Source organism: Molossus molossus, unplaced genomic scaffold (assembly GCF_014108415.1).
Source record: "Molossus molossus isolate mMolMol1 unplaced genomic scaffold, mMolMol1.p scaffold_m16_p_5, whole genome shotgun sequence".
NCBI lineage: Eukaryota > Metazoa > Chordata > Mammalia > Chiroptera > Molossidae > Molossus > Molossus molossus.
This window is the reverse complement of record NW_023425388.1, coordinates 93,216,234-93,243,265: the sequence shown is the minus strand read 5'-3', so window position 1 is coordinate 93,243,265 and position 27,032 is coordinate 93,216,234. Positions and strand designations below refer to the sequence as shown.

The 27,032-nt window shown below is 36.7% G+C and overlaps 2 protein-coding genes across 6 annotated transcripts in view; one reads left to right on the top strand and one right to left on the bottom strand.

The window, feature by feature from the left end:
* Positions 1 to 632: 632 nt before the first annotated feature.
* Positions 633 to 7,568, bottom strand: CGGBP1 (CGG triplet repeat binding protein 1). Of its 3 annotated transcripts, none has more exons than XM_036243847.1 (3): positions 7,432 to 7,568; positions 6,633 to 6,835; positions 3,988 to 4,554 (listed from the first exon to the last, which is right to left on the bottom strand). In XM_036243847.1, the coding sequence occupies exon 3, from the start codon at positions 4,533 to 4,535 to the stop codon at positions 4,032 to 4,034; it is 504 nt and encodes a 167-aa protein (XP_036099740.1). In that variant the 5' UTR covers positions 4,536 to 4,554; positions 6,633 to 6,835; positions 7,432 to 7,568; the 3' UTR covers positions 3,988 to 4,031. The 3 variants fall into 3 exon arrangements, with proteins under 3 accessions (XP_036099742.1, XP_036099740.1, XP_036099741.1); XM_036243848.1 differs by lacking the exon at positions 7,432 to 7,568 and adding an exon at positions 7,043 to 7,373; XM_036243849.1 differs by lacking the exon at positions 7,432 to 7,568 and having other exon boundaries at positions 633 to 4,554; positions 6,633 to 6,741.
* Positions 7,569 to 7,877: 309 nt separating this feature from the next.
* The window catches only part of ZNF654 (zinc finger protein 654), an 85,326-nt gene continuing 66,171 nt past the window's right edge, over positions 7,878 to 27,032 (top strand). For all 3 annotated transcript variants that reach the window (XM_036243841.1, XM_036243840.1, XM_036243839.1), the window contains exon 1: positions 7,878 to 8,119. In XM_036243841.1, coding sequence (XP_036099734.1) covers positions 7,931 to 8,119 — 189 coding nt within the window. In that variant the 5' untranslated portion in view covers positions 7,878 to 7,930. The remainder of the gene's footprint in view (positions 8,120 to 27,032) is intronic.

Here is a 27,032-nt window from a genome sequence, read left to right as displayed (position 1 = left end):
AGATATTAAACTGCAAGCAGAAGTATTGGCTGATAATACTTAAGGCCCTTTCTACAATTTTGATTCCAGGAAAAATACGTTAATTACTTTATAAATTTCTTAACTTTTTTCAAATGGAAGTATATAGAATTATACAAATACAAGTGAATAGTCCTTAAAACTATGTAACACTACTAAAAGGCAATTTTCAACTCTGATTTGTTTGTTTCTGCATCCAGTATCAAATAAGGACATAACAAATCTTTCAAATACTCAATACAACATGAGATGCAAATTAAGTCCATCTTTGATAATTGGTGCTTCTAAAAATAGAAAATTAAAATGTTTCCATTTAAATGCATTGATTAAGCTTATTTAAATATTACCCATATATTTGGAGAAAAGGACTATATCTATGATGTGATTCTGACTTGACAGAATACATGCTATTATATTAGGCATAAGGACAAATAATTCTACAGATATGTAACAGAAAAATAAAACTCAATTAGTAAAATTCTGTTGATCTTTTGGAATTATGTTATTCACTTACAAAACAAAATGTGTTTTCAAAACTTCTGAAACAAAATTCTCTTTGAAATTTATTTCTAAAAGACAAAACTTTAAAAGGGACATTTGTACTAATACATGCATAAGCAAAAATAAAATAAGCACGGGAATACAAAAATGAACATAGTAAAATTTTAATGAATACAGTATTCTGGATACAAGTGGAATACCACTAGGTAAGACCTCAGAAGTCTATGATAGTATGGATTCAGATAAACCAAAGTTTAAGATAGCCACTTTACTCTTCACATTTTAATCAGTGCTGAACAGATACTAAAGCAATTTATTTTAGGCTAAGATTTTCAATGAAATTAGAGAACACATCTTCTATTTAATAGAGGTGATATGTACTCATTTAAAAGCAGTTGGGGCAAGTCAAACCACGGAGAGCCCTTACAAAGACTAAGCACCAAAGGAATTTTCTGTGGCTTTCATTATGGGCCACCTTAAATTTATTTTGTTTAAATGTATTTTCCATTAACATTCACATACAAATTCTTTCAGGCAAAAGTTTTAACATGGAACTTTCTGCTTAGAGATCTTGCCAGCTGTTACTTACAATAGGTTTTAAGTAATAAATACTTCAGAACAATCCCAAACCAATGCTTAATTGGTTACAATTCCTAGATGCAGAACTTTTTCTTCAAAGTTTTCTGGTCCCTGAAGATTCAGTAGGGCCAAATGCATTAACTGGAAGTAGCATTTGTTTAAAAAAGAAAGTCTAACCCCAAAATGATAATGACTAAAATAAGTATTTAGGCTCTCATACACAATCATTCTCAATTTTCACCCTGTAAGAAATCATTACAATGTTCTTCAATGTTGCTATATGCCCCAAAGAATCAAAAGAAACCAACAAGGAATTTAACATTCAACTAGCTAGGAACTATTTACTGTAAGCATAAAGTGAAATACTGGAAGACACACTACTATACTTCAAGAAAACACTATTAACAGGTAAGCATGGTGTTGAAGGCAGTTTATAAATGAAACATTACAAATCTTATGTTTATGTATACAACTTATAAAATAGAAAACGCTATTTTCCCAAATAGGATAGCATCACACTAACACTATATAGTTAAGACTGAAAGCTTCTGTACACATGTCCACTACACCTCCACAGCAGTATATGCCCCTTAGATATTCTCATTTGTTATCTAACATATACCATGGTTTCACAGATTTGTATGTCTGAGTAGGCTAAAACAATCATTCTGCTTTATCTATTCAACTATGAGACAAAGTTAACCAGATTCAGGGAACGAAAAGTTTTATAGTCAAATAAACACATCAAACCTCCACAAGATGAAAAACGCTTCTTAGGAAGATATAATCCTAGCTGGATGGATTATGCTCCCACATATTGTATATGTGGGAATACTTTGGAGTCTGGTGAAATACATTAAGATATATGAGACCTAAATGATGATCAAATCTGTAATAAATACTAGAAACTCAAATGTGAATTATTGGTGTTTTTCCAGTGGAACGTCATCCAGTTTATGGCTTAGGACTACTCAAAGTTGTTCTGCCACTAAAGGTTTGCTGTCAGTACAAATTAATATCCAAATAGGGAGCAGTCTGAATCAAATGGAATTTTGAATATTAGAATGATTGCATATCTAACCTTATTTTTGTCTTCTGAAAATAGTGCTGTAAGACAGTTATTTTCCCAGCTTCTTAGACTTTCTACCATCATAGATAATTGAAATTAAACATGGTTGCCTGCAAATTCTTTACCAGAGGAAGTAAAAGCAAAGTACACTTTGGTTATGTTTTGCTGCTGGTCTCCTCATGTATGTGCTTTATTGATGAGAGCACTACTCTAGGCATTTATTGTGCTACTTTAATATAACTGAACATGAGGAAATTCGTAGTTGAAATTTTGATAAGTGATTTTTTTTTGATGGCAGGCTTCTTTAAAATTATCCTCCCAACCCCCAAACCAACATCAAATATATCATCAGATGGACACTTTGACAACCTGAACTAGGATATTAAGTCTGTAAAAGAAACTTAGGCATTGAAAGCTATTCCTGAAAAATATAAAATCTAACCTTGTTCTTATTCACTTTGGCTTTTCTTTTTTAAATGAAGATCTGTAGTAAAATAACATTAAAAGATAACTCCCGTTGTAACATAGGGCATAATTTGTCAGTGCTCTGTAACAGAAATATATTTTATAAGTATTTTCATTTAAATGCTTTCAAAGAATTTAAAATTATTTTTAAAGCTCTACTCCAAGTTTTCAGCTGTTTAATTTTTTAAAAATATAATCTGGGTCTCTGATAACCTTAAAGGATAGTGAGGTTCAGACAGAGGTCATTTCCTGAACATGGTTGACCTCTAACAGTACTGATTATTTCCTCACCCATTCATACAGGATATTGCCAGATCTCCACTGCAAAAATCTTGCCAGTATTTTTAGACAACTGTTTACCATCCATTTAAAAACTTTGTACTATCAGAGGCAAAGCACATAAAAGTGAAAGTAATCTTGTTTCTAGTCTACTTATCCTAACTATACTCTTATAAAACCATATGGAAAATTAAATGTATAGAAAGTAATTTCTTATTTTCTGATCTGTCAGCCAAAAAAAAATCACTAATTTTCTATAAAAACAGAAAACTCAGTAATAAAGTGTCTACCTGTTTAAATTAAAATGACAATCCTGAAGTATTTTAATATGAAGACATTTAAAAAAAAGCTTACAGACAAGATGATGCTTGAAATGAAAGCTATGGTTCAAAAATGTGTGTTTACGGTAAGAGACTAAAACTGTGTCACTGCAAAATTCCCTATGGCTTTTGGCACTGACATTAAAAGATTTTAGTCTTTTGGTCACTTGAAGCTGCTACTAAATATAACAAGAAGCTTTTATAAAGGGGGAAAAAGAAAGTGAGGAACTGAAGGACAGTTAACTACATCATATACAAGTAAAGCATAGTTTGAAATAAACAGTCATTTTCTGTTAGGGATCTGAATATACAAGAACAATTTACCACCATCACTTCCATTTTGAGGAGGATCCTCTAATCAGAAAGAATTCCTTTAAGTTACCGAGTGGTGTTGCCTGGCAGCAGCTTCAATTTCCTAGTCTAGTCTTCAATCCAAGTAATTAAGTACTCTCACAAGGAATAATCATACATGGCAATAAGGTAAAAAGCAGGGCAGTTCTTCCATGCACAAACATTTCAGGAGAAAAACCTTCAATTTTAAAGATAACCATCAGGTTTAAGGTATTCTAGCACACTCTAAACCCTAAGTTTTGTTTTACACCATTGGTAACTAAAATTAACAGTAAGTTTTACAGTGAGGTTTATGTTTTTGTTTTTGCCTGCAACTATATACACATTGAAAAACTATTCTGCATCACATGATTTTAAATGAAATAAATATAAAAATGAACCATACAATCAATACATAACTCTAACACTCCACATTATTTATCTTGATCACAATGGTGGTAACCTCCTGGTCAACAATCTTGTGAGTTGAGGAGCTGATTCTCATTCTCATACCCATCAGGCAGATATGCTCTCCTCAGCTGGTCTGACTTAGGTATGGAGCCTCCATTCTTCACATGGCGAGACAGGAAAGCACGGACAGCTGGGTGATCAGCCTTCTCAAGTGGGATGTTGGCTTCCAGGCACATTTTCACAAAGTCCTGGATAACACTGACTTTCTCTGTTTGTGCAGTACTGTTGCACTGAAGGGATGCAGTTAGGGGCCTTTGCTTCTTTCTCACATTCTGCTCTTCAAATTCTGCCTTCCTCTTGGTATGAGTCTTTGACTTGAGGTGGTCACTAATGGCAGACTTGCGAACATGATTCAGAACCACATTGCAAGAAGTGCAGAAGAGTTTTCCTCCATCTTCATGCAGCTCACCTCCAAACTCAGTGACTCGATCCAGGGGAGTCACGTACAAAGCAGTCTTAGACCGGTTTCGAGCAGGTGGTGCTGTCACTACAAATCTTTCCATCGTGACTTTAAATAAAGTTCTTTCAAGACAAGAGACAAGACAAGTTGTTATAACAACAGTTCCTTCAGGAGGTAATTAACAATAAAACTACAAATATTTTTAAAATTAAAGATTTCAGAAAATTTAAATTAGTAGACTGTGTATCCATTACTAGTAACAACTACATCCATTCCTTGAATTTGATGAAATTCAAATACATTAGAACTATGAAAAAAAGAAATGCACTTATCTTAGATGTCACTATCTTTTAGAAAAACCTAATCACAGTTTAAGGTATTATATTAATTTCATCCCATTTAGATATGCATTCAAGTTTAAAAGAGCTTCTTTTCCTTCACACTTCTGGGGCAACTAATTTTAGGAACACAACCAAAATTTGTTCAAACCGGTGGATAGCTAAACTGGCATAATTCTATATGAAAATAAATACAATTTCCACAACTGCTCAGAGAAAAAAAGTAAAAACCACGAAAGTAGACCAAACACAATTAACCTCAAAAACAGTATTATTAAATTTTAAAGCCAAAAACAGAACTCAAAGTCAGTCATTTTTTTTTTTATCCTCACCCGAGGATATTTTTTCCATTTTTTGTTCAGATAGAGTGGGAGGGAGAGAGAGGAAGAGAGAGAGAAACATTGATGTGAAAGGGACACATCGAGTGGCTGCCACCTGCACGACCCAACCAGGGCCGGGGACAAACTGCAACCGAGGTACGTGCCCTTAGCGGAAACCGAACCTGGGTCTCTCTGGACCGCAGGCTAACCGCTGAGCCAAACCGGCCAGGGCAAAGTAAGTCATTTTTTAATGCATATATAAAACTCTACTAAGTTTTCCAAAAGGTGGTGATCAAGATATAGTGTTTTTTCTAATACTTTTTTCCTTTTTTTCATTAAAGACTAATATTTACACTTGTTAATATTTATTTCATTAACAAGTAAGTTAGAACAAATCTAAACTTATTAACATAGTGCCTAGTATATGATAGATGTTCAAGCACAATTTGTTGATGGAATAAATGATTACCTTCACTATTTTTCCAAATATTTAACTCAGAAGCAGCGTAATAATTTCTAAATTTATCCTAATAACTTGTATGATCATTGCCAAAACCATGGGCAATGAAAACTTGAGATATTGAACAAATGTTGAGGCGACCATTTGTTCCATGGGGTCATGTCTTTGGGTTAAGCTTACATTAACCTAGAGATAAGAAATTACTGTGAACTTGATAAAATTCAAGATGGAATTCCATTCTGTATAAATATGATAGAGACAAATTCTTTGTGTGCTCTGAAGAATTATGCTTTGTAAGTGTAATCAGAAACAATGGTGCTAATCCATACTAGTGAGTTCATGGCTGAGAAATATGAAGTCTCTCTCAAAAGAACTTTAAATTGTCAATGTATTAGACACCTATGGACATAAACCGAGAGAACGACTTACTATTTCACTGAAGTTCTGGAAGGTATAATAAAATTTAGGTTTTAATAAGCTTAATTCATTTTTTTTCTATTAAAAAGTGTTTAATATATGGCTTTCATGTACCAAATATTGTGCTTGACCATAGGTTTACAATGGCAAATAAGGCAGATATGAGTCCTGCCTAATAAACAACAAATTAACATTATATGTCTGTACTTTGAGTTAATGATTTTATATTCCTATAGCAAATCAGTCCCAATTATTAATGGCTCTAAACTAGTTATAAACATTACATAATTGTGCCCAGTAATGCCTAAATCTTTTTAAGTGAAAAGTTTTCTGTCTTTAAATAGTTGAATTTCAATCTTTAAAAAACATGTTCTTTATTCTCTGAGGCAAAAAATGCTCAACTGCTCGTGATAATGTTCAAGTCCTATACATTCCTATGTCCTGTAACCTTCAAAAGTCTGTCTGTGTTACTGCAGAGGCAAATTATCTACCCAACAGAGGATGCTGCGTTTACAGACCCCAAGAACAAAAGTGTTTTCAAAACAAGATAAAGATATTTTAAACGCGGAAGTTAAAAACACCAGGAATTAGCCAACAAAAGAGAAGCAGCAAATCACTTACTAGAGCAAAATAAAAGTAATCAGTTTTCAAGTTTAAGTGTTTACCGGATTAATTTCCAGTTTTTTCCGTCTTGATCCTTAGCAGTAGAGGGTCCCCAGCGCAAAACCAGACATGCATAAAATCCGGGCACTCCCGTTTGTTCACACCGGAGACGCTTTCAAATCAGTTTTTCAACAAGTGGTGGTGGGAAAGTAGTTTCTGGGCTTGCATCCTGTTTTCCCTGCGGTGCTGGGAAGTCATGCCTTTACTGTAAGACACGAAAACAAATGGAAAGAAAAAAGGGGGTAGGGAGAAAAAGGATGAAAATGTGAACAAGAACATCAACAACTGCCACCATGCAGTGTCTTTAAAACCGCTCCCTTTAGGAAACTCGACACCACAAATCCAGATCCCAACGTTTACCCCAACACTCCTGAACCCACTCCCATTACAGTTGTCCGCCCCGTTTTTGCACCTCCTCGCGCGCCCCAGGCCCGTGGGTTTCCGAGACCGAGGGAAAGGCGGGGCGCGGGACGTTCTCGCAGCCTGGACTTCCTGCTCCCGCGCCAACCCTAGCAAGGCGACGCCCCACCACCCCGGCCCCACTAGCAGGGCAAGGCCGAGTCCCAGCTGCCGGCCGTGGGCCCGGCAACTCTACAGCCGAGTTGGCGGCAGTCTCAGGGGTGGAGGCGGTAGGCGCCTGACGGGGCGGCCGCTGTCAGGCTTCCCGTCTCCTCCCTCTTCCTCCCGCCAACAACGACGCCCCGGCTCCGCCCCCGGCTCCCGCTTCTGGAAGGAAGGCCCCGGGCCCAAAGCCTGCACCAACGGCCGGGCCCACCCTCGGCCTCCCTAGCTTCTCGTTACCGTAGGATCCGGGCGGCCCCTAGAGGAAGTGGACGAGACCCGGCCGTAAAGGAAAGGAGGAGGAAGAGAAAAAGGAGCAAGGGGGTGAGGGAGGAGCAGGACTCGTCGTCGCTGCGCCGCCGCCGTTGCCCGGTCGAGCCCCGCGGCGGCCGCCGTGTCCCCCACCGCGCCCCGTCCTCCTGCACCGCCTTGGCAAAGCTCGTAGGCGGTTCCCAGCAACCGCCGAGCAGCAGTGACCAATTGACAGCGGGTTTATCGAACAGACGGCTGACTTGACCAATGGTAGTGGGAAGGCGGGAATGTTCATGATTGGCGGTTAGGTTTCTCCAATGAAAGCTGGGGGCGTGGGTGGGCGGAGCCGGAAGTAGAGCCAGACGAGAGGCCCCTGTCGGCCTGGGGCAGGGAGAAGGGGGAGGGAACTAGAGGAGGAGGAGGTTAGCCGAGGCTGCTACGGCGGCGGCGGCGCAGGGGCTGGTACGCGCTGGGCTGCGAGAGCCTCATGGCGGAAGAAGAGAGCGACCAAGAGGCCGAACGCCTCGGAGAAGAGCTCGTGGCCATTGTGGAGTCCCCGCCGGGCCCTGTGGGGCTTAGAGTTGCGGGCGGCCGCAACGACGGCACTGGCGGCAGCAGCTGCGGTGGCGGCGTCGTCGGGATCAGCAGTCGGGATTACTGCCGACGCTTCTGTCAGGTGAGGCGCCTGTCGGCCGCTCGGACTTGTCACCCGGGTTGTGGGCCTCCCTGCGTCTCCTGGCCTTCTCGTCCTCGAATCAGGGCTGTGTCCAGAGCTCACTCCACCAGCCCAACAAGGAGAGTGAGGGTGAAGCTCCCCCTCCACCTATCCGGCTTGGGGTGGGGGGCGGGGGAGCGGAACGGGGATGACCCGTGGGTTTAGGGTTGCTGAGAAAGTGGGAGTTTGTCGCGGGTAGCGGGGCTGGAAAGGAGGGTCAGCTGGCAGGAAAGCTCTGTGGTACTGACATGCCTCCCCTTCCCCAAACAGACCCCTTTCTGCCCGAGGGTCCCGCCTTCTTGTTTGCTACCCCGTTCCTTCTCACTTCATTTGGAATCTCGAGCAACATTTCCTGCCTTCCTTTCTACGCTCCTTGTCCCCCATGGTCTCCCTTTTTTCGGAGATCAGAGGCATGCCTTGTCTCTACCTCTCCCTCTCCTGTCATCTTCACCCCTCCCCCTCTCCTAGGGTCTCCTGTCATCCCCTCACGAGACCCCACTGGGTCAAATCTGTTGATTTAGGCGCTGACAGCGGTGATTAAATTACTTTTTGGGGAGGTGGGGTTGAGATAATGTAATTGTCATCTTTCATTTCTTACATCTTTTCCTCGACCGAACAGTGACAGCAAATTATTTACTTGGTCCACTGTCACTACGATTTGAGGTAGTTGAAAGCATTTGACCATAATCAAATATAGCACCAAAGTATTTGTCTAGGGGTAAGAGTTGTGTAATCTGCATTCACATCTACATATACTTATAAACATGTTGCTTCATTCACAACAATCTTGTTTTGCAACCTGTTTTGGAAAAAAGTTTTACTCTCAAAAATTTGTGTATTATCTTGGATGTATAGAGTTCAAATCTTGGTTCCACCACTTCCTAGTTGTTACCTTGGGCAACTTATTTAACCTCTCTGTCCCTTAGTTTTTTCTTCTGTCAAATAGGGCTAGGAATTAAATGAGTGAATATGTGAAGGGTTTGGATCCTTTACATATTAATGAAAGCTAGCTATTTCATTCTGTTAACAAGTAGGAAATAAAGTTAACAGGAAGGAAGCATCATATTTGATGAAATTTGATTTTTACGCCCTCCCAAAAATTGAAAGGAAAAGGATGGAGTTGAAATTTTTAGGTAAATTTTTAATACTTTAAACTGTCTTTTGATTTTTTTTTTCATTCCTTGCTACCATAAATAAATTGGCTTGAAGGTGGAAATTGTCTTGGTATAAAAGGCATGTATTTTTTCTTTCCTTTGTTTTTTTTTTATCCTCACCAAAGGATATTTTTCCATTTTTTGTGAGATAGAATGGGAGGGAGAGAGAGGGGGAGAGAGAGAAACATTGATGTGAAAGGGACACATCAGGTGGCCACCTCCTGCATGACCCAACCGGGGCCGGGGACAAACTGCAACCCGAGGTACATGCCCTTAGCAGGAACCGAACCCAGGTTTCTTTGGACCTCAGGCGGACGCTCTAACCGCTGAACCAAACAGGCCAGGGCGGCATGTATTTTTTCTTTGGTATTGCTCTCTATTTAGTGACTATTGAAAATACATTTTTGTTTATTTATATATTTATTTTGGTATTGTCAGTCACTGGATTTAGAGGTTCGGTGTCTTTACAGTACTTCTAACCATGTTTTACATCTATAAACCATATTATTGGTAGAAAGTATCTACAGGAATTTTAAACTTCTGAACATTAGGTAATACTTGATTTTTAATATATGTATTCGTAGGCTGAAAGTCATTTTGTTTTTTTTAACTTGTGTTTTACCTTTGATATCATTAATGACCAAGTTGGTTTTAACTTTAATTTACTTGATCAAATAACCCTTAAGTCTTGAAATTGCATTGAAATTTTATTTGAGGGTCAGAATATTTTGGGAGAGCCTTTAACTACTCTTATTCTGTTCCTTGAAGTCAGTTTTAAGAACAGATGAATAAATTTAGCTTATGAAAGATAGTGTCTGAACTGTGACAGTAAATTATTTTAAGAACAAATGAAGTTGACTATTTTCAAAAACTCCACTACCATCTAAATATACAAGGAAATAAAACTAAACAGGAAGAACTGAACAAACTTGCTTTTATACTGCAAAATTATGTATTAAGTTATATTGACATACTTTTATGCTACCAACTTCTACCTGAAACCTCATTACATATTTTTTAAAATAATTTTTCTTTATTGATTTTGGAGAGGAAGGGAGAGGGAGAGAGAGATAGAAACATCGATGAGAGAGAACATCTATTGGCCGTTTCCTGCATGCCTCCTGCTGGGGATTTGGCCCACAACGTGGGCATGTGCCCTGACCAGGAATCGAACTGGCGACCTCTTGGTGCATGGGACCATGCTCAACCACTGAGCTATACTGGCTGGGCTCATTACATATTTTAAAATATTCTAGATTAGCAATAGATCTGTTCTTAGGGCTCCTGTCCTGGTTTCACCCTACAGGTGAGCTTTGTGAAATTCTTTTTTGTATTAAAACTTTTAAGATAGAATAAAAGATGACCTGTATTGAGTTGAGTTTTATGAATTGATGAATAAATTCTAACAGTATAGTAGTTCTGTTATAGTTGCCAGTAAGGGAAGAAGTGGTTATGTAATTTAATTCCCAAAGATTTTTCTTTTTTTTTTCTCTTTAACATGTGGTTTCCTAATATTTACTAAGGGTAAGATAATATTAAATAACTTGCACTGATTAGTAAATGACTTAATTGTGAGTAATCCATAAAATGAATAATACGCTCTTGGGTGGGTGACAGTTAATGAAATATATGACTTATACACACAGTCTTGTGCACTGAAAAGAAAGGCTCCAATTTATCTTTCTCTTTTTAGAGAGAAATCTGAATAAAAATTTCTTGGCAGTTAGTTGTGTGGGTGAAGGGAGAAAGGAGGGTTCTTGAAGAGAGGTTCTGTGTCTTTTGCTACAAGGAAAAATAGAATGAGACAATAGATAATATAAATGATAAATTTTGCATCCATTAAATGCATTTGAGGATATGCTTCTCTATTTGAGAAACTACCAGTAATTATAAAATCTCAATCTAAGGGAATAGTCCGGTAGTCTTAAGCTGATTTTTGTGATGATGAATCCTGGAGATTTTAAGTGCTGATTTCCAAATAGGTACATGGTGTAATGTCCACTAACTGCCCCTGTCACATCCTTCCTTGACTCCTATTAGTGGACTTTCAACATTTGCTGAAATAGAATTGGCTCTTAACTGATATTTAATTTATTTTGAGTATGAAAGGGAAATTAATTGTTATTGCAGTCCTACTAACTTTTAAGGCTTTGAGAAAGGTCCTGTTATACAAGTTTCATAGCTGAAAATGAGGCCTGAACAAATTTACTTGTCTTCATCTCTGGTAGGTGGACCAGCTGGGATTTGAACCCAGACTTCCATTTCCACTGAGAGGAAGATTAAAATTACAAACACATTTTCAAATGATTATAAAATGAATTGTTTATGGCAAGTTGTGAAAAGGAAAAAATAGTTACTGGATGTACTCAGGGAATCATGGATGACAAAATTGAAAAGTACTCTTACATTAGGCCACAGTATTAAAAAATATTTCAAGAAACAGTCTGATTATTATTTTCCTGACTTATTGGTTGCTTTGAACATTTCCTTCATTCCTGAAGATTGTAATAATTCAACTTATTATTTTGCTAGATATATTGAAATGTTTTGATCATAAATTGTAAACTAGGCAAGTTAAGGTACTTTTTAGTTCAGTGCTAGAATAACTGCAGTGAATGATAAGTATTTCTAGAAACACTGTGATATGTTGATTAAAAGACTTTACAATTGTTTCTCACTAAAATGGGGTTAATAGTCATCCCATGAGGATGTCATGAGTATAACATGAGAGAATGACCATGAAGTGTACTATACCTAGTACTATACCTAGCAGGGAGATAGGCTTAAATAGATAGAGGCTATTAATATTTCTCATGTGAATTCCTTTGAAGGTTTAAGAGGGACATTAGAGCTAATCTAATCTGCAGGTCACTTATAGTTTGTTATCCCATAACTTAGAAATGCCACAATTCTAAAATTCTGTTATTTAACTAGAAAAGCTAAATGCTCCTGATAAAGCACTAAATGATATGCAATAGCAACTACATTTTCTCAGAGATTGTTTCCTGCATGGGACATTTGCGTTATCTGGAGATATTTTTGATTGTCCTAATTGGGGTAAGTTGGTACTTGCTTCTAATGGGTAGAGGGTAGAGGGATGCTTGAACATCTAGTCAAACCTTGGTTCTTGTATGTGTCCCATCTAGAACAGTAGGTTTTTGACCAAGTTCACAGAAAAAATGTTTCAGTTGTCAAACAAAACTTTGGCTCTTGATAGACAATGCTTTCATGTTGATACCTTTATGATCAGTAATATTTCTCTGGTGACAAAAGAGAGAATATGCAAATACAAGTCAGTTTATCACTAAACCTCGTTATGTTAAACTTCAGGAAATTGTGCTTTGAATATTTTCATGTTTTTTTGTTTTTGTTGCTGCTTATTATTATTAAATACATGCAGTAAGTAGTAAGTCACCATGGATCCCAAGATTAGTGATAGCAGCAAAATGAAAAGGAAAGTTGTGAAAACAATAATAGAGCTTAAAAAAGAAATAATTGCAAAGTATGATAGAAGTGTTCATGTGTCTGATCTGGCCACCAGGTAATGCATGGCAAAATAGATGATTTTTAAAACATAAAAGGCCATCGAGAGTGCTGATGTTGCTAAGGTGTGAAAGTGCTCATGAAACAATGATCACAGGCACTTGAGAGAGGTTAATATGGAATCATTTGGGGTCTGGAGTGGATTAATTCAATTTACATTATTTCTAATGGGAAAAATGATTCAGTTTTCAAACAAACTGCTTATTGAACAGCCTTCTGGAGTGAATTAAGTTCATTTTAAACAATTCCTGCTATTTGGAACTACGTTAAAATTTACTTTGAATTTTTATAAATGTTTTGTGAATACTTAGTTTAAAAAGTCACATAAAATTTAACATATTAGGAATTGCATTTTGCTGTTAATAGAGGCCTGCTTTAAATAGCTTAAACATGACTTTTTCTCATGTGAAAAGTCTTGAATTGATAGTATAGGGGTGTTATGGTGGCTTTATCATCATTGTACCATAATTTGCTCTTTCTTTCTTATCAGTCATACTTGTCTTCTTATCTCAAGTTTGTCGTGATCCAAAATAGTTGCTGGAGTTCCAGCCATCACATCTGAGTTTTAAGTAGCCGATCAGGGTTTTTTGGGGGCTAAGCCAAAAACATCTTGACCTAAACCTTACTCAGTAACTATTCTCATCCGAAAAGAATATTAGAGAATTAAAAAAATATATATCTTTCCCCCTGATATAAACATGTCAATGATTCTGTTGGAAGGAAGGAAGAAAACAATGGATATTGTAGAGGCAACCAGTGTTTTTTTTTCTATACAGCTTATAATAAAAAATATAACACTGTTCCCTTCCCACATATTCCCCAGAGGCTATTAATTGCAGCTGTTTAGCTCTTAGGATATTCACCTCTATGGTTATAAATAATTTTTTTCCTAGTTGTAGATATGATCAGTTAGCTTAGTTGATGGAGGAGGTGGGGACTGCCTTACTATTTTTCAGTATGTACTCTTTGATTTTAACCCCTGTGTTTTCTGAATCCCCTTTCCTTCCCTTCAACCCTTTCTTTCTCTGCTCCATTATGAGTTCAGCCTCTCCAGAGAATGTTTCCATTGATTTAATAGGGAAGGGGATCTGAGGAAGATGTTCAACAGATCTTTCTGTTTTTAACTCCACTTTTAGAGGTCTGGTGTTTTAGATTCCTGAGATTTTTCTAATGTTCAGCACAAATCAGCTTGTTCCTGAACTCCTTCCCTCCTTTCTAAATAATAGCTACCTAAATGTTATATGTCATCTTTCCTTTTTCATTGTTTTCTTCCTTATGGGTTAGGTCTTTTAAAACAAAAATATTTTTTTACTGTTACTTTAGTAGAGTTTTTGAGTAGGAGCAGAAGTAAATGTGTATTCAATCTGCCACAATTAACTAGAGGTCTCAAATTAGTGTTTTAGCTCAATAAATAATAGTACAATGAAAAATTGAAATTAATAGTGATTTATTTACTTTTGAAAAAAAGAGTATCCTGCTTCCTGATTTACTCTGTAATGAATAGTTTGAGCTAGATATAATTTCATTGCCTGAATTTATGTGTTCCTTTTGGTGAAATTATTTTTATTACTAAATTACAAATTAAAATTTTATTTTCGTAAATTGTTTTCTGAATTTGACACATTTAATGTATTTCCAGTGTTCATAAAAGGTAAATTCCATGGAAAGACATTAACTTACTTGTTATAATTAGTAAAAAAAAAAACAAAATGAAACCTTAGATCTTGATGGCTATATTTGGGGAGAGCTAAATGCTTTCTTCTTGTTTAGTGATTTTTTTTAAGGTTGTCTTTTAGAACTGAATTGCATTAATTATTTATATTGATATTATTTGTAACAGCAAATTATTGAAATAACCTCAATGACCAAAGTTAGGGGAGTTGTTACATTTAATAGAATCCTGTATTCTCCAACTAACAATCATGTTTGTAAACAATATTTATTCATAGGAGAATCTATTTGTGGTATAACTACTGAAAAGACACCAAAAACAGGTAATTTCACTTCTGTAAATAAAGTAGTCTGAAAAGATATATACCAAACTGTTAACAGGAGATAACTTCTTAGTGATATATTTATAGCTAAATTTTTATTTGTCTTTGTACATATTTTTTTATATTTTCTTGATTAAACCTATGACCTTTAAAATCATAGGGAAAATAAAGTACAATAAAAAATACATTTTTTTTTTCTCTCCCTACCTCAGAGATTGCTTATTTTCTGTTAATAAATGTGAGATTGTTTTGAGTATGTTGAAAATTTAACTATACTGTTTCTTAAAAAAATATGAAATGCTTTTTGGTTAAGTGAACTTATGAAGGTCATTTTTAGGTTAACCAGTGAGAAACTTAAATAACTTCTTTATAAACGATCTTGCATTAGATATATGTCCATTATTGTTTTCTAATTACCACCCATGCACTGGCTAAAAAAAAAAAACTGTCTCAATTTTAATTTTGTAGATACAATAGGAGGCAAAAATATTTTTAAATGAAGTTCACTGATTTAAATTTTTTAGTGATACTATCCTTTTGCAGTTCTGCCAACAGAAGTCAGGCACCAGTTGTACTATTATTGCTGGCATTATATCTTTTTGATTTTCTGCCAAAATAATGCTAAAACTTAACAATTTCAGATAAAAGCAAAAATTTAAATACAATTTTAGAAAGCTTTAATAAATATGTATCTCATGAGGTATTTGAAAAAATAAAATATGATCAATAAAATATGGTCAATTGATATTCCATTTTAAATTATATTAATATGTAATGGTAAACATATTAGATCACTTAAAATCTAAGGTAATTTATTTAACTAAACATTAATTTTAGTTATGTTATAAATCAATTATAGTAGGCCCTGGCTGGTTTGACTCAGCAGTTAGAGTGTCGGCCCGCGGACAGAGAGACCTGGGTTCGGTTCCCGCTAAAGTCACGTACTTCAGTCGCAGTTTGTCTCTGGCCCCAGTTGGGGTTTTGTGTGGGTGGCAACCAGTCAATGTGTCTCTCTCACATCAGTGTTTCTCTCTTCCTCCCTTCCTCCTTCTCTCCCTCCCGCTCTATCTGAAGATAAATGCAAAAGTGTCCTCGGGTGAGGCTTAAAAAAAAAAAAAATCAATTATAGTAGTACCTAGTTTAAATTGGAGAGTATTTTTAAATTTTGTAATTTCTAGTAAATCTAAGATAACCTTCAGTTTTCATGTAATATATATTGCATTGATTTCTTGGCTCCCTATTTCTTTGACAGGGCAGTTCATCATTTCACCAGTACGCTCTGTTTAAGTATGGATCTGCTCTCTAGGATGGACCCAGTGAGTGTCATCTGGTTACAGCCATGGTGCAACACTGGTGGGAAAACTAAATATGAGAGGAGGTCGATTTGTACAATGTGTTTCATAGCATCCTAAAGTCCATTACATTAACACTCTGTACCAGACACTCAGTACTCTCAACTCCAGAGCAGCAGTGAATATGAAAATTGCTGTAAGACTCTCATCTAACAGGAGAAAAAGGTGTCCTTGCTGTTAGGGTTGAAGCTTTTTTGTTATACAGTATAAGGCATTGGGCATATAGTTGTTAACAAACAAGCATCATCCCTGATTTTGTATACAGTTATAACTTTGATAAGTTCTATAAAGAAAAGGTATACAGTATAGTAGTCCCCCTAACCCATGGGAGATACATTCCAAGACCAGAGTAGTTGCCTGAAATCATGAATGGTATCAAACTATATATATTGTGTTTTTTTCTTTATGTATATATTACCTCTGATAAAGTCTAAGTTATAAATTAGGCACAGTAAGAGATTCACAACAATAACTAATAATGAAATAGAACAATTATAACAGGATACTATAATAAAAGTTATGTGGTTTATCAAAATATTCTTTTAAAAAATATATATATTTATTGATTTTAGAGAGAGAAGAAGGGAGAGGGAGAGAGAGAGAGACATTGATGAGAGAGAACATCAATTGCCCCCCCCCCCGGATCGGGCCCACAACCTAGCCATGTGCCCCAACTGGGAACCAAACCAGCGACCTCTCGGTGCGTGAGTGGACACTCAACCACTGAGCCACACCAGCTGGGCTCAAAATATTCTTATTGTACTGTACTCAACTTTCTTGTGATGATGTGAGATGATACAATGCCTGTGTGATGAGATGAAGTGAGGTAGATAACACTGCACAAAGGGATGGTCCACATACTGGTGGGAGGCGTGGGACTGCTCAGGTTTTCATCATGATACTTTGAATGGTGTGCAATTTAAAAGTTATGAATTGTTTATTTCTGGAATTTTCCATTTAATATTTTTGGACCATAGTTGACTGTGGGTAACTGAAATTCCAGAAAGTTGTGACTGTGGATAAGGGTGGGTGGGCACTACTATAATATACAATGGGGGCTAATAAAAGACTTGCTTACTTTTGGATTCGTGGTCAAGTTGAACTCTGCTAATATTCTTTAATTTAGTTTGAACATGTTGAATTCGAGGTAACTTTCCTTATCCAAGGAGAGATATTAAAGCTGGATTTGCAGAATCCAGAGCTCAGAAGTGAGGCTGGTCATCAAAGCTGTGTGGATGGTATTTGAAGTCATGTTTGTGAATAAGCTTACATAGAGAGATAGTATAGAGTGGGAGAAGAAGACCAGAAGTGAAGCGTCAGGAACTTGACAGTTAAATGGCCCTGTAGGAAAAGTTGAGTCTTCAAATGAAATCTGAAAAGAATTAGTTAAAAGGTTGGAGAAAACCAAGGAACTGTGGTATTAAAGAAGACCTGGGAAGGGAATGTGTTAGGATATAGTGGTAACTGACATCAAAAGCCACTGAGATCAAACCATTGAATTCATGGAGGTCTTTGGTGACTTCAAGCAGGGTTGTTTTGATGTAGTGACAGGAGCAGGAATAAGACTAGAGTAGTTTAAAGATTGGGAAGCAAAGAAATAGAGACATAAAAAGATAACTTATAAAGGAGAAGGAAAGATATGGGTGGGAGCTAGAGAGGTTGTGGATTGAAGGTGAACATTTAAAACAAAATTGGTGAGAATTTGATATGGTTAAAATCTGATGAGACTGATTGATTCATTTGAAAGGAAGAGATAAATCTGCAAAAGAAAGAAGTGATAATGTATATTATTCCCAAAAAGGGAAGAAGAACATGATTTAAAGGACAGATGGAGGGGTTGCTTTATATAGGAGTTTTGAGGTAAGAGGAAAGTTCATCTTTTGAGAGTACCTGGAGGTGATTAGAGATTTAAGGTGAATGGAGGTCTAAAATAATAGCTTTGTTGATAGGTGGATTGAATTGATCTACAAAACCATTTGAGTGTGCTGATTATGAACGTAGGATGACCACTAGTCTGTTCTTTTGTTTAGCAGTGTTGATCTGTGTTGGAGAAGGCATGGAGAACATGATGAGTTACAGTCATTAAGGGTTGGGCAATATACTGTAATTGATCAGTTAATTAATTTGAGAAAGAAGGGGACAGGCTCATTTTCTGGCTCCATTAGTGGTAAAACATAGTACAGTACAGAGAAATAAAAGGACAAAAGATAGACAAAGAAAAGAAGTGGTTCTATAAGTGGGTATCAATAGATAGGTGTAGAGCATTGCTCTGTGTACTGTGAGAAAATGTGTGTATATATATGGACATATATAATCTCCCAATAAATCATGTATAAAGTTTATTAATATATATCTCATAACTGGAGTTTACTAAAATTAACTAGTATGTTTTGGTTACCCCAGATGTTCTAAATACTCATTAATTGCTGTTGCCAGTGATTCATTGTGTGTGTTGTTTTTAATATGTGAAGATTATTTTATTGGAATGCTCTGTAGTTGTATATAACTCATATATGACTGTTTTCCACATATCAGATATGTGATAAGTCCTTTACCTGTTTTATCTCATTTAATCCATTACCTTACAGGAAATGTGCCATTGTTCTCATTTTACAGATCAGGAAACTAAGAGGAGAGAGATTAAATGGCTTAAGGAAGTAAACATAACTAGTATGTGATAGATTGGAGTCTGGCCAGTGTGACTGTCAAGAGCCTATGTACTTAGCTTTTTCAATATACATACATATTATTTTGTATCTAGGAGTATACATTTGGTATCTATTACAACATCTGTGCATATCTATTCGACATACACTAAAGCAGTTATTGACTGAGTAGAAGTGATTTAAAAAGACTCAAGGCAGCAGAAACTAAAGGTGTTGATGAATGTAAAAGAGAGAAAGAAGTCAAACTTAAGCTATCAGAAGTTCTCTATAAAAAGTGACTCTGAACCCTTTTTATTTTTGCAAACTCACTGAATGGGATATACTTCTCTCAGAAGCCATGCTCACTATAATGGTTATTCTTAAAATACAAGAGTTATGATCATTACAAACCAGTAGAAATTGTTTTATTTTATTTATCTTGTGTTCTTGAAGAAGGGTGTTGCCTGTGTTTTAAAAGGTTATCTTAAGTGATTGAATTTTAAAGTTTCAGTTTCTCCATAGTATTTAGATTTTAACCTTGAATATCTAGAAATCTTACTAATCAAGAGTGCAATGGATGTACATTTTTAGACTTTATTATCTATTCTTTCACTATACTTTGAGAATCTTGTCAGTGATCTCTCAGGTTATGGAATTCATTAGTAAAGTCTAACATTTAAATTCCATGCTCATGAGAGTGTGGTAAAATGGGTATCTCATTTTTAGCTGGTGGGAGTAAAAATCGCCACAACTTTTCTGGCTCGTAATCCATAAAATATATTAGAAATGTTAAAAACAATTTGTTCCTTTTGATTTAGTAATTTTCCTTATACATTAATTTCTGAGGAAATATAAGCTTGGACATCAAGCTATATACATCATGGCATTAATTATAATTAAGGAAAGAAATGAACTGAAAATAAAAAAAGCAACCAGAACATCTAAAATAGCTTAAAACGTGCCCGACTGGTGTGGCTCAGTGGATTGAGCATCATCCCATGGACTTAGGGGTCCTGGTTCAATTCCTGGACAGGGCACATGCCCAGGTTTGGGGGCTCGATTCCCCAGTAGGGGGTGTGCAGGAGGCAGCTGAATGATGTTTCTCACATCGATGTTCCTATCTCTCTCTCCCTTCCTCTTTCTCTAAAAAAATGAGTAAACATATTTTAAAATGTTCTTTAAAGTAGTTTAAAATTTCTGAACCCTTATGAAATAGAATATTACTCAGCTTTAATAATGATGTTTTCAATGACTATATAATGACCTAGGAAAATATAATATGAAAAATTAGGTGGGAAAATTTGTTTGTAGCAGGATTACACAGTTTAAATTTAGGCTGGTCCATTTCCACTGTACTCACATGTGGGTTTTAGAGAAGGAGACTACTGTAAAGAAAAATCAAATGAGCTTCTTCTCTGGAAACAGGATTTCTTGATAATCCTTAGGAGCCTTTGGCATACTTCCGGAAATCTGTGAACTCTCTGAAATTATTTGCAAGAAGTTATATTTGCATTTCCTTTGTGAGCAGGTCTCAGGTTTTTTTTGTTTTTAACAGATTTTCTTAAGAATTTTAAAACTTGCTGGACAAACACAACCCAACAACAATCTAAACACACCAACAGATTATGGACCTGTGCCATAAACCAATGTGGCACAAGTAGCATTGCCTATTTTTGCAAATAAAGCTTTATTGGCATATGCCCAGTCATTTCTGTATTTTCTATGGTTGCTTTCATGATACAGTTAGGGCTAAGTAGTTGGGATGGAGAATGTATGGCCCATAAGCTGCTTTCTGGCCCTTTAAGAAAAAGTTTGTCAGCCCTTGTCCTAGATTCTCATTCTTTACAGCAACCCTGTGAGATAGGTACTATTTTTATCTTCATTTTATGAATGATGCATCTGAGACTCAGAGAGGTTAAACAACTAACACCAAGTCACACAGCTAGAAAAGGGAAATATATCAAGATGACAATAGTGGTTTTATGTGGGCAATAAAATGAGAGATGATTTTTTTCATGTATTATTCATATTTCCCATAGTGAATATACATAATTTATAAACTAAGAGGGGAGAAAGTTGTAAAAAAAATTAGGTAGAACTGAATTGTGAGAATCTTAAAACTGATTCATGCTTTCTTACTATTTTGATTTCCTACCATCTTATCTGTTTTTATAAATTTAGAATGGATATGAAATTTTTGCTTCCCTTGTTGGCACTTAATGCTCATTATGTAGTGTCTTCTTAACCCTTAATTTTATGAAAAAAGAAATTATTCTATTTATAGTTTCTTTAAAACTTTCTATATTAACTGAAACCATTTTGTCCTTTAATTCTTGAGATTCTTTGTCCTCTTTTATATTTTGAAGTTAACTTCAATCACTATTAAATGCTCTTAATAGGTGCTTATAAAATGCTGTATATGTGTCTGTTTGACACTACGTAATTCATTTTTTAAAATATCAGTCAAGTGAATTATCCTTAATTATTTTAGGCATAGATCTAGATAAAGTATGATAAAAATATTGTATAAATATTCCCAAAAGAAAAATTTAGGAATATACCCTAAGAAGCCTGAAATACCAATCAGAAAGAATATATGTACCCCCATGTTCATAGCAGCACTATTTACAAAAGTAAGAACTGGAAACAGCCCAAGTGTCCATCAGTAGACAAATGGATAAAAAAGCAGTGGTACATATACACAATGGAATACTATGCAGCTGTAAGAAAGAAAGAGCTCTTATCCTTTGAGACGACAAGGAGGGACCTGGAAAGTATTATCCTAAGCGAAACAAGCCAAACAGAAAAAGACAAATAGCACATGATCTCACGTATTTGTGGACTATAATGAACATAACAGTCTGAGGAATAGGGTAGTAGGGTATAGACTAACAAGCATCAGAAGAGGGAGTTGTGGGGGGAGGGAAGAGATAAACCACAGATCTTATATGCATGTATGTGTAACCAGTGGACACAGACAGCAAAGCCGGGGACGGGGGTCAGGGGGGATGGGGAGGAAGGTGTCAATGGGGAAAAAAAGGAGAAACATCTGTAACAAAAATAAAATATTTAAAGATAAGAAAAAAAAAGTATTTGTGGGTATTAAGATTTAAAAAATGGACTGGTCCAGATCTTGGCATAGAAGTTTTAATTTTGCAGGAGATCTGGAGGTTTAAGGGCAAAGCAGTGACATCAGTAATGTAAAAAAAAATTTGTAAGATAGAATACAGGAGGTAAAGAATGAAAGCCTAGACAGAGAAAGGAAATGATTGGAATATTTCAGAAAAATGAGTAATTGTGGGCCTGGCTGGGTAGAGGCAACGAAAGTGGAGATATAGGAACAGTTTCAAGACATACAGAAATGAAGTAATTAACTTCTGGTTGAATGCAGACAAGGTACGAAAATTTTTATGAAGTTGCATTGGGTTTCTAGTGTAAATGTCTGGGAATGTGGTGGTAGTATTAACAGTAAATGGTAGAAGGGGAACAATTAAGTGATCTAAATGAACAGTGAAGTTTTGACGAGTTAATGCATTCTAAAAAAAAGAACAAATTGCTAATCATTAGCCACAATGGGCATTTGTATTTATTTATTTTTTTCTTTTATCCTTACCAGAGGACATTTTTTGCATTTATCTTTAGATAGAGCAGGAGGGAGAGAGGAGGGAAGAGAAAGAGAGACATCCATGTGAAAGAGACACTTCGACTGGTTGCCATCCACACAACCCCAACCAGGGCCGGGGACAAACTGCAACCAAGGTACATGCCCTTAGTGGGAACCGAATCCGGGACTCTCCAGTCTGTGGGCTGACGCTCTAACTGCTGAGCCATATCGGCCAGGTCTATTTATTTTTTTTATTGATTTTTAGAGAGAGGGAAATGGGGAGAGAGAGAGAGAGAGAGAGAGAAATATCGATGAAAGAGAACATTGATTGGTCGTCTCCAGCATGCCCCTCAACTGGGGATTTGGTTTACAACCTGGACATGTGCCGTGACCGGGAATCAAACCAGCAACCTCTTGGTGCATGGCTCAACCACTAAGGCACACCAGCAGGGCATGGGCATTTTTATTAATCTTCAGGATACTCATCCCCATTTAATAACATTGCGCTTTTAGGTAACTGATGACAAAGTTTATCAAAATGTAGAACTCATAATTTCTCTTTTTAGAAATACTTCAGTACTTAGAGTATAAGGCTTTTTAATAGAGGCTGCTTCTTTTTTTGAGAGTTACTTTACCTAGATAGTTTTTAAATTTAAAATGTCCTTTCAGGTTTTAATTTGAGGGCAGGGGACCAAATATCAATGGAAAGTAATAGTCTATCTAATTTGATCAAATGAATTGTCTGCCATTATCAAATTCACAAAGAGAAATTAAAGTCCAGAGTCCAAAGAGGTTAAGCTCCTAAATTACTCCCTTTCCATAATATTGCTTAATCAAAGCCAATGGGTTCTCATATGCCTCTATGGGTAGAATTGGGGATTTTCCAGGAGCTGTAGCTTGAGTTGTTTTCCTCTGATTGGGAGTGGTTTCTTTTGCACCTCTAAAGCAGAATGATTTAACCCCTAGTCTCTTTTGTAGCTTACTTTTTTTTAAGAATTAGGAAGGTCAGTAGGATAAACATTTATTACTCTATCCAGCCCAGTACCCATTACATTTAGAAACACTAGTAATTCCTTGAACTTAGTACATAGTACAGTTAACTCACAATACTATTGCCAGTAGGATTTAGTGATTTCAGAGGAAAGATGGGTGCACAGAAAATGGTACCAAGTAAATTTTGGTTTCAACCTCATGAGGGTGCCAGTCATTTGTGCCAACCGCTGAACTCTATAAATTGTACTTAAGTTTTACTGGGAAAATTCATCAAGTGGTTAATTGTGCCACTGTATGTTTACCATATATTTTTTTTGTGGGTTGGGGGCACTTAATCCAAACATACCCACTTCCTTGAAAGTTGTATCTGAATTTCTGTCTTCAAAAGTGTGCAAATTTTCATGGCTGGCACCCTCAGGTACCAGGTCTTACTTCATGTTTACTCCTTTAGATTTCTTTCATGTTAAAATGTTTTAATTTCCATTTATTCTGTGTTGTCCTGTTACTCCTGTGTTGTAGTAAATGTGGATTCTGTTTAGTGGCCCAGCTTCTATACCGCCTCTTGCAGAGTGTGTCACTTACTTCTAGTGTATAAAGCTCAAAGAGCAATCTCCATAGCCTCAATGTTCTGCCCTTGTCTCTGGATTTCTCTGTCCCCCAACCTTTTTAGTTCTGTACTATCTTGGTTATTGCCACTCCTCCTGAAATTTTTAGGCTTATTGAGGTAAAATCATAAAAGCATTCCAGTTGTGTACCATATTTGTGTAATTCAGGTAATCATAAGCTAGTACATGAAATAAAGCTGCTTTTAATGTTTCTGATGTCTACCCTCATAGGAGCCCATTGAAGACAATATCTTTTCCACTACTATTGCTAGACCTTTTTTCTTTTAAACTCTGCTTTTAACTGTTCTAGGCCTTGCATGATTTGTTCTACTTCTTTGGCAGTTTAAATACTCCTTTTTGTCAAATTTCTTTGAGGAACAATAGGATATACTATTTCAGATAACCATAACTAGTTTTTGTTTTTGTTTACATTTTATTCTATTCTTTTTTTTTTTATTTTTTTATCCTCACCCAAGGACATTTTTGCATTTTTTGTTCAGACAGAGCAGGAGGGAGAGAGAGAGAGACAAACATCGATGTGAAGGGACACATCGAGTGGTTGCCACCCTCACGAACAACCAGGGCCGGGGACAAACTGCAACCGAGGTACGTGCCCTTAGCGGAAACCGAACCCGGGTCTCTCTGTACTGCAGGCCGACGCTCTAACCGCTGAGCCAAACCGGCCAGGGCCATTTTAGTCTATTCTTAAGTTGGTCTCTCCTGTCTTCCTTTTCCTTTATCTTAGCTTTTGGGTCCAGGTTTTAATATTCTTCACTTAATCACCTATAAGATCTCCCATCATGTCAGAGGTGAAAGGACATTTTGAGATCATCAAAAAGCATTTATTAGCAAACAAATTTTGCCCACTCTCATCTCCTTTACTAAAGAAAATCTTACCCGGTCAACATCATGCCTAGGATTGACCTCCTATTTTGTTTTTCCTCATTGTGGCATTTCCTTTTTACTTTTGAGTTCCTGGAGCACTTTGCTTTGTGGTACTATGCCATGCTGTACATTGCCCTCTGTAATAACCAGAGACAGTCCCTGACTTAACAATGGTTTCACTTACGATTCTTTTATGACAGTGAAAGAGCAATATACATTCAATAGAAACTGTATTTCACATGTTTAATTTTTTTCTTTAACATTTTTTTTTCCTTTATTGATTTTAGAGAGAGAGGGAGAGAGAGATGGAAACATCAATGAGAGAGAACATCAATTGGCTGCCTCCTGCATGCCTCCCACTGGGGATTTGGCCCACAACCTGGGCATGTGCCTTGACCGGGAATTGAACCAGCAGCCTTTTGGTGCATGGGTTGATGCTCAACAACTGAGCCACACCAGACTGGCCAAATGTTTAATTTTGATCTTTCCTGCCCTGGCCGGTTTGGCTCAGCCGTTAGAGTGTTGGCCTGCGGTTGAGAGAGACCCGGGTTCGGTTCCCACTAAGGGCACATACCTCAGTTGCAGTTTGTCCCCGGTCCTGGTTGGGTCGTGCGGGTAGCAGCCACTCGACGTGTCCCTTTCACATTGATGTTTCTCTCTCTCTCCCTCCCTCCCACTCTCTCTGAACAAAAAATGGAAAACTGTCCTCGGGTGAGGATTAAAAAAAAAAAATTGATTTTTCCCTGGGCTAGTGATATGTGATGCTGGGCAGTGACAGTGAGCCACAACTCACTGCGATCATGTGATCATGAGGTGAACAACTGATACCCTACAGCCTACTGTGTTGCCAGGGCTTTTGGATATTGTGTACTTTCAGTATAGTACTCAGTAAAGTACATGAGATATTCAATACTTTATTATAAAATAGGCATTTTGATAGATCATTTGCCCAGTTGTGGGTTAATGTAAGTGTTTTGAGCACATTTAAGGTAGGCGAGGGTAGGCTATGATGATGTTCAGTAAGTAAGATGTAGTAAATGCATTTTTAACTTACAGTATTCAATTTATGATGGATTTAACTGGATGTAACTCTAGTGTAAGTCAAAGAGCATCTGTAGTAATTTGAAATGCATCTGAAATGCTTCAGGTATTTTAAGGTAATCTTCCAGCTTACTTTTATTGTTCAAATCTCTACAGACTTTATATTACCTTATATAGCAGTCTCAGTTTTCAAGGTGTGGTTTTCACTCGCTCTTACTATGGACTTTCTATTTCTTTAAAAGAGCATCTTGCCATAGTTGGATTTCCATTTTGGTTCACTATGAGATTTCCATCCTACAGTTACCTTCTATTCTTATGTTAGGTAGCTTTAGAACCAGTCACCCTTCCTTTCTAAGGAGTAACAACCAGAATACTCCTTCCTTCCTCCCAGTTTCATCTTCAAGAATACATAGTTCTGGTATACATATTTCTTTTTCAAATCTGTCTAGTCTAGGTTCTTAGAGTGAACTTATTTTTAAGGAAGTCCCTCTCTTCTATCTTATTCAAATAACCTTACTTTTAAAAATTTTCTCACTGTTATTTTAATTGTAAGTGTATCACCTTTTTTAAAACAAGTTTAGTTCTTGAGGCTGAGCAAATCTAAAAGGTACCTAAAGTTAGCGTTTGAGGCATAGACCTTTTAAAGTTCCCTTTTGGTCCAATTTCATTGCGTTTTTCTTCTGCATAAGAAACTGATTTATGCCCTATATAATTATATGCCCTTCCTTATCTATCCATTTGATAAAACTCACTGGCCATCTTTGTTGAATTCAGATAAAATCTTGACATCTACAGTTTTGATTAGATGTATGTCCTTTTCAGTCTCAGAAACTACTTGAGACCATATTATGAAAGTGACTCCAGAAGCCTTTGGAAAGTCACATGAATCTAAGAGCTACTCTTTGAGATCAAAATTATAAGAGAGAGGGACAAAAAGTTAAACCACAGAATTTTTATGCATATTATATGCATATATCATAGACAACATATGCAATGGACATAGACAACAATGCCGGGCACGGGGCGGGGGATGGGAGGCGGGTGTCGGGGGGGGAAAA

Coding starts and splice junctions, on each gene's coding strand:
- CGGBP1 (XM_036243847.1), bottom strand. CDS start 4,535: ATGGAAAGATTTGTAGTGACAGCACCACCTGCTCGAAACCGGTCTAAG.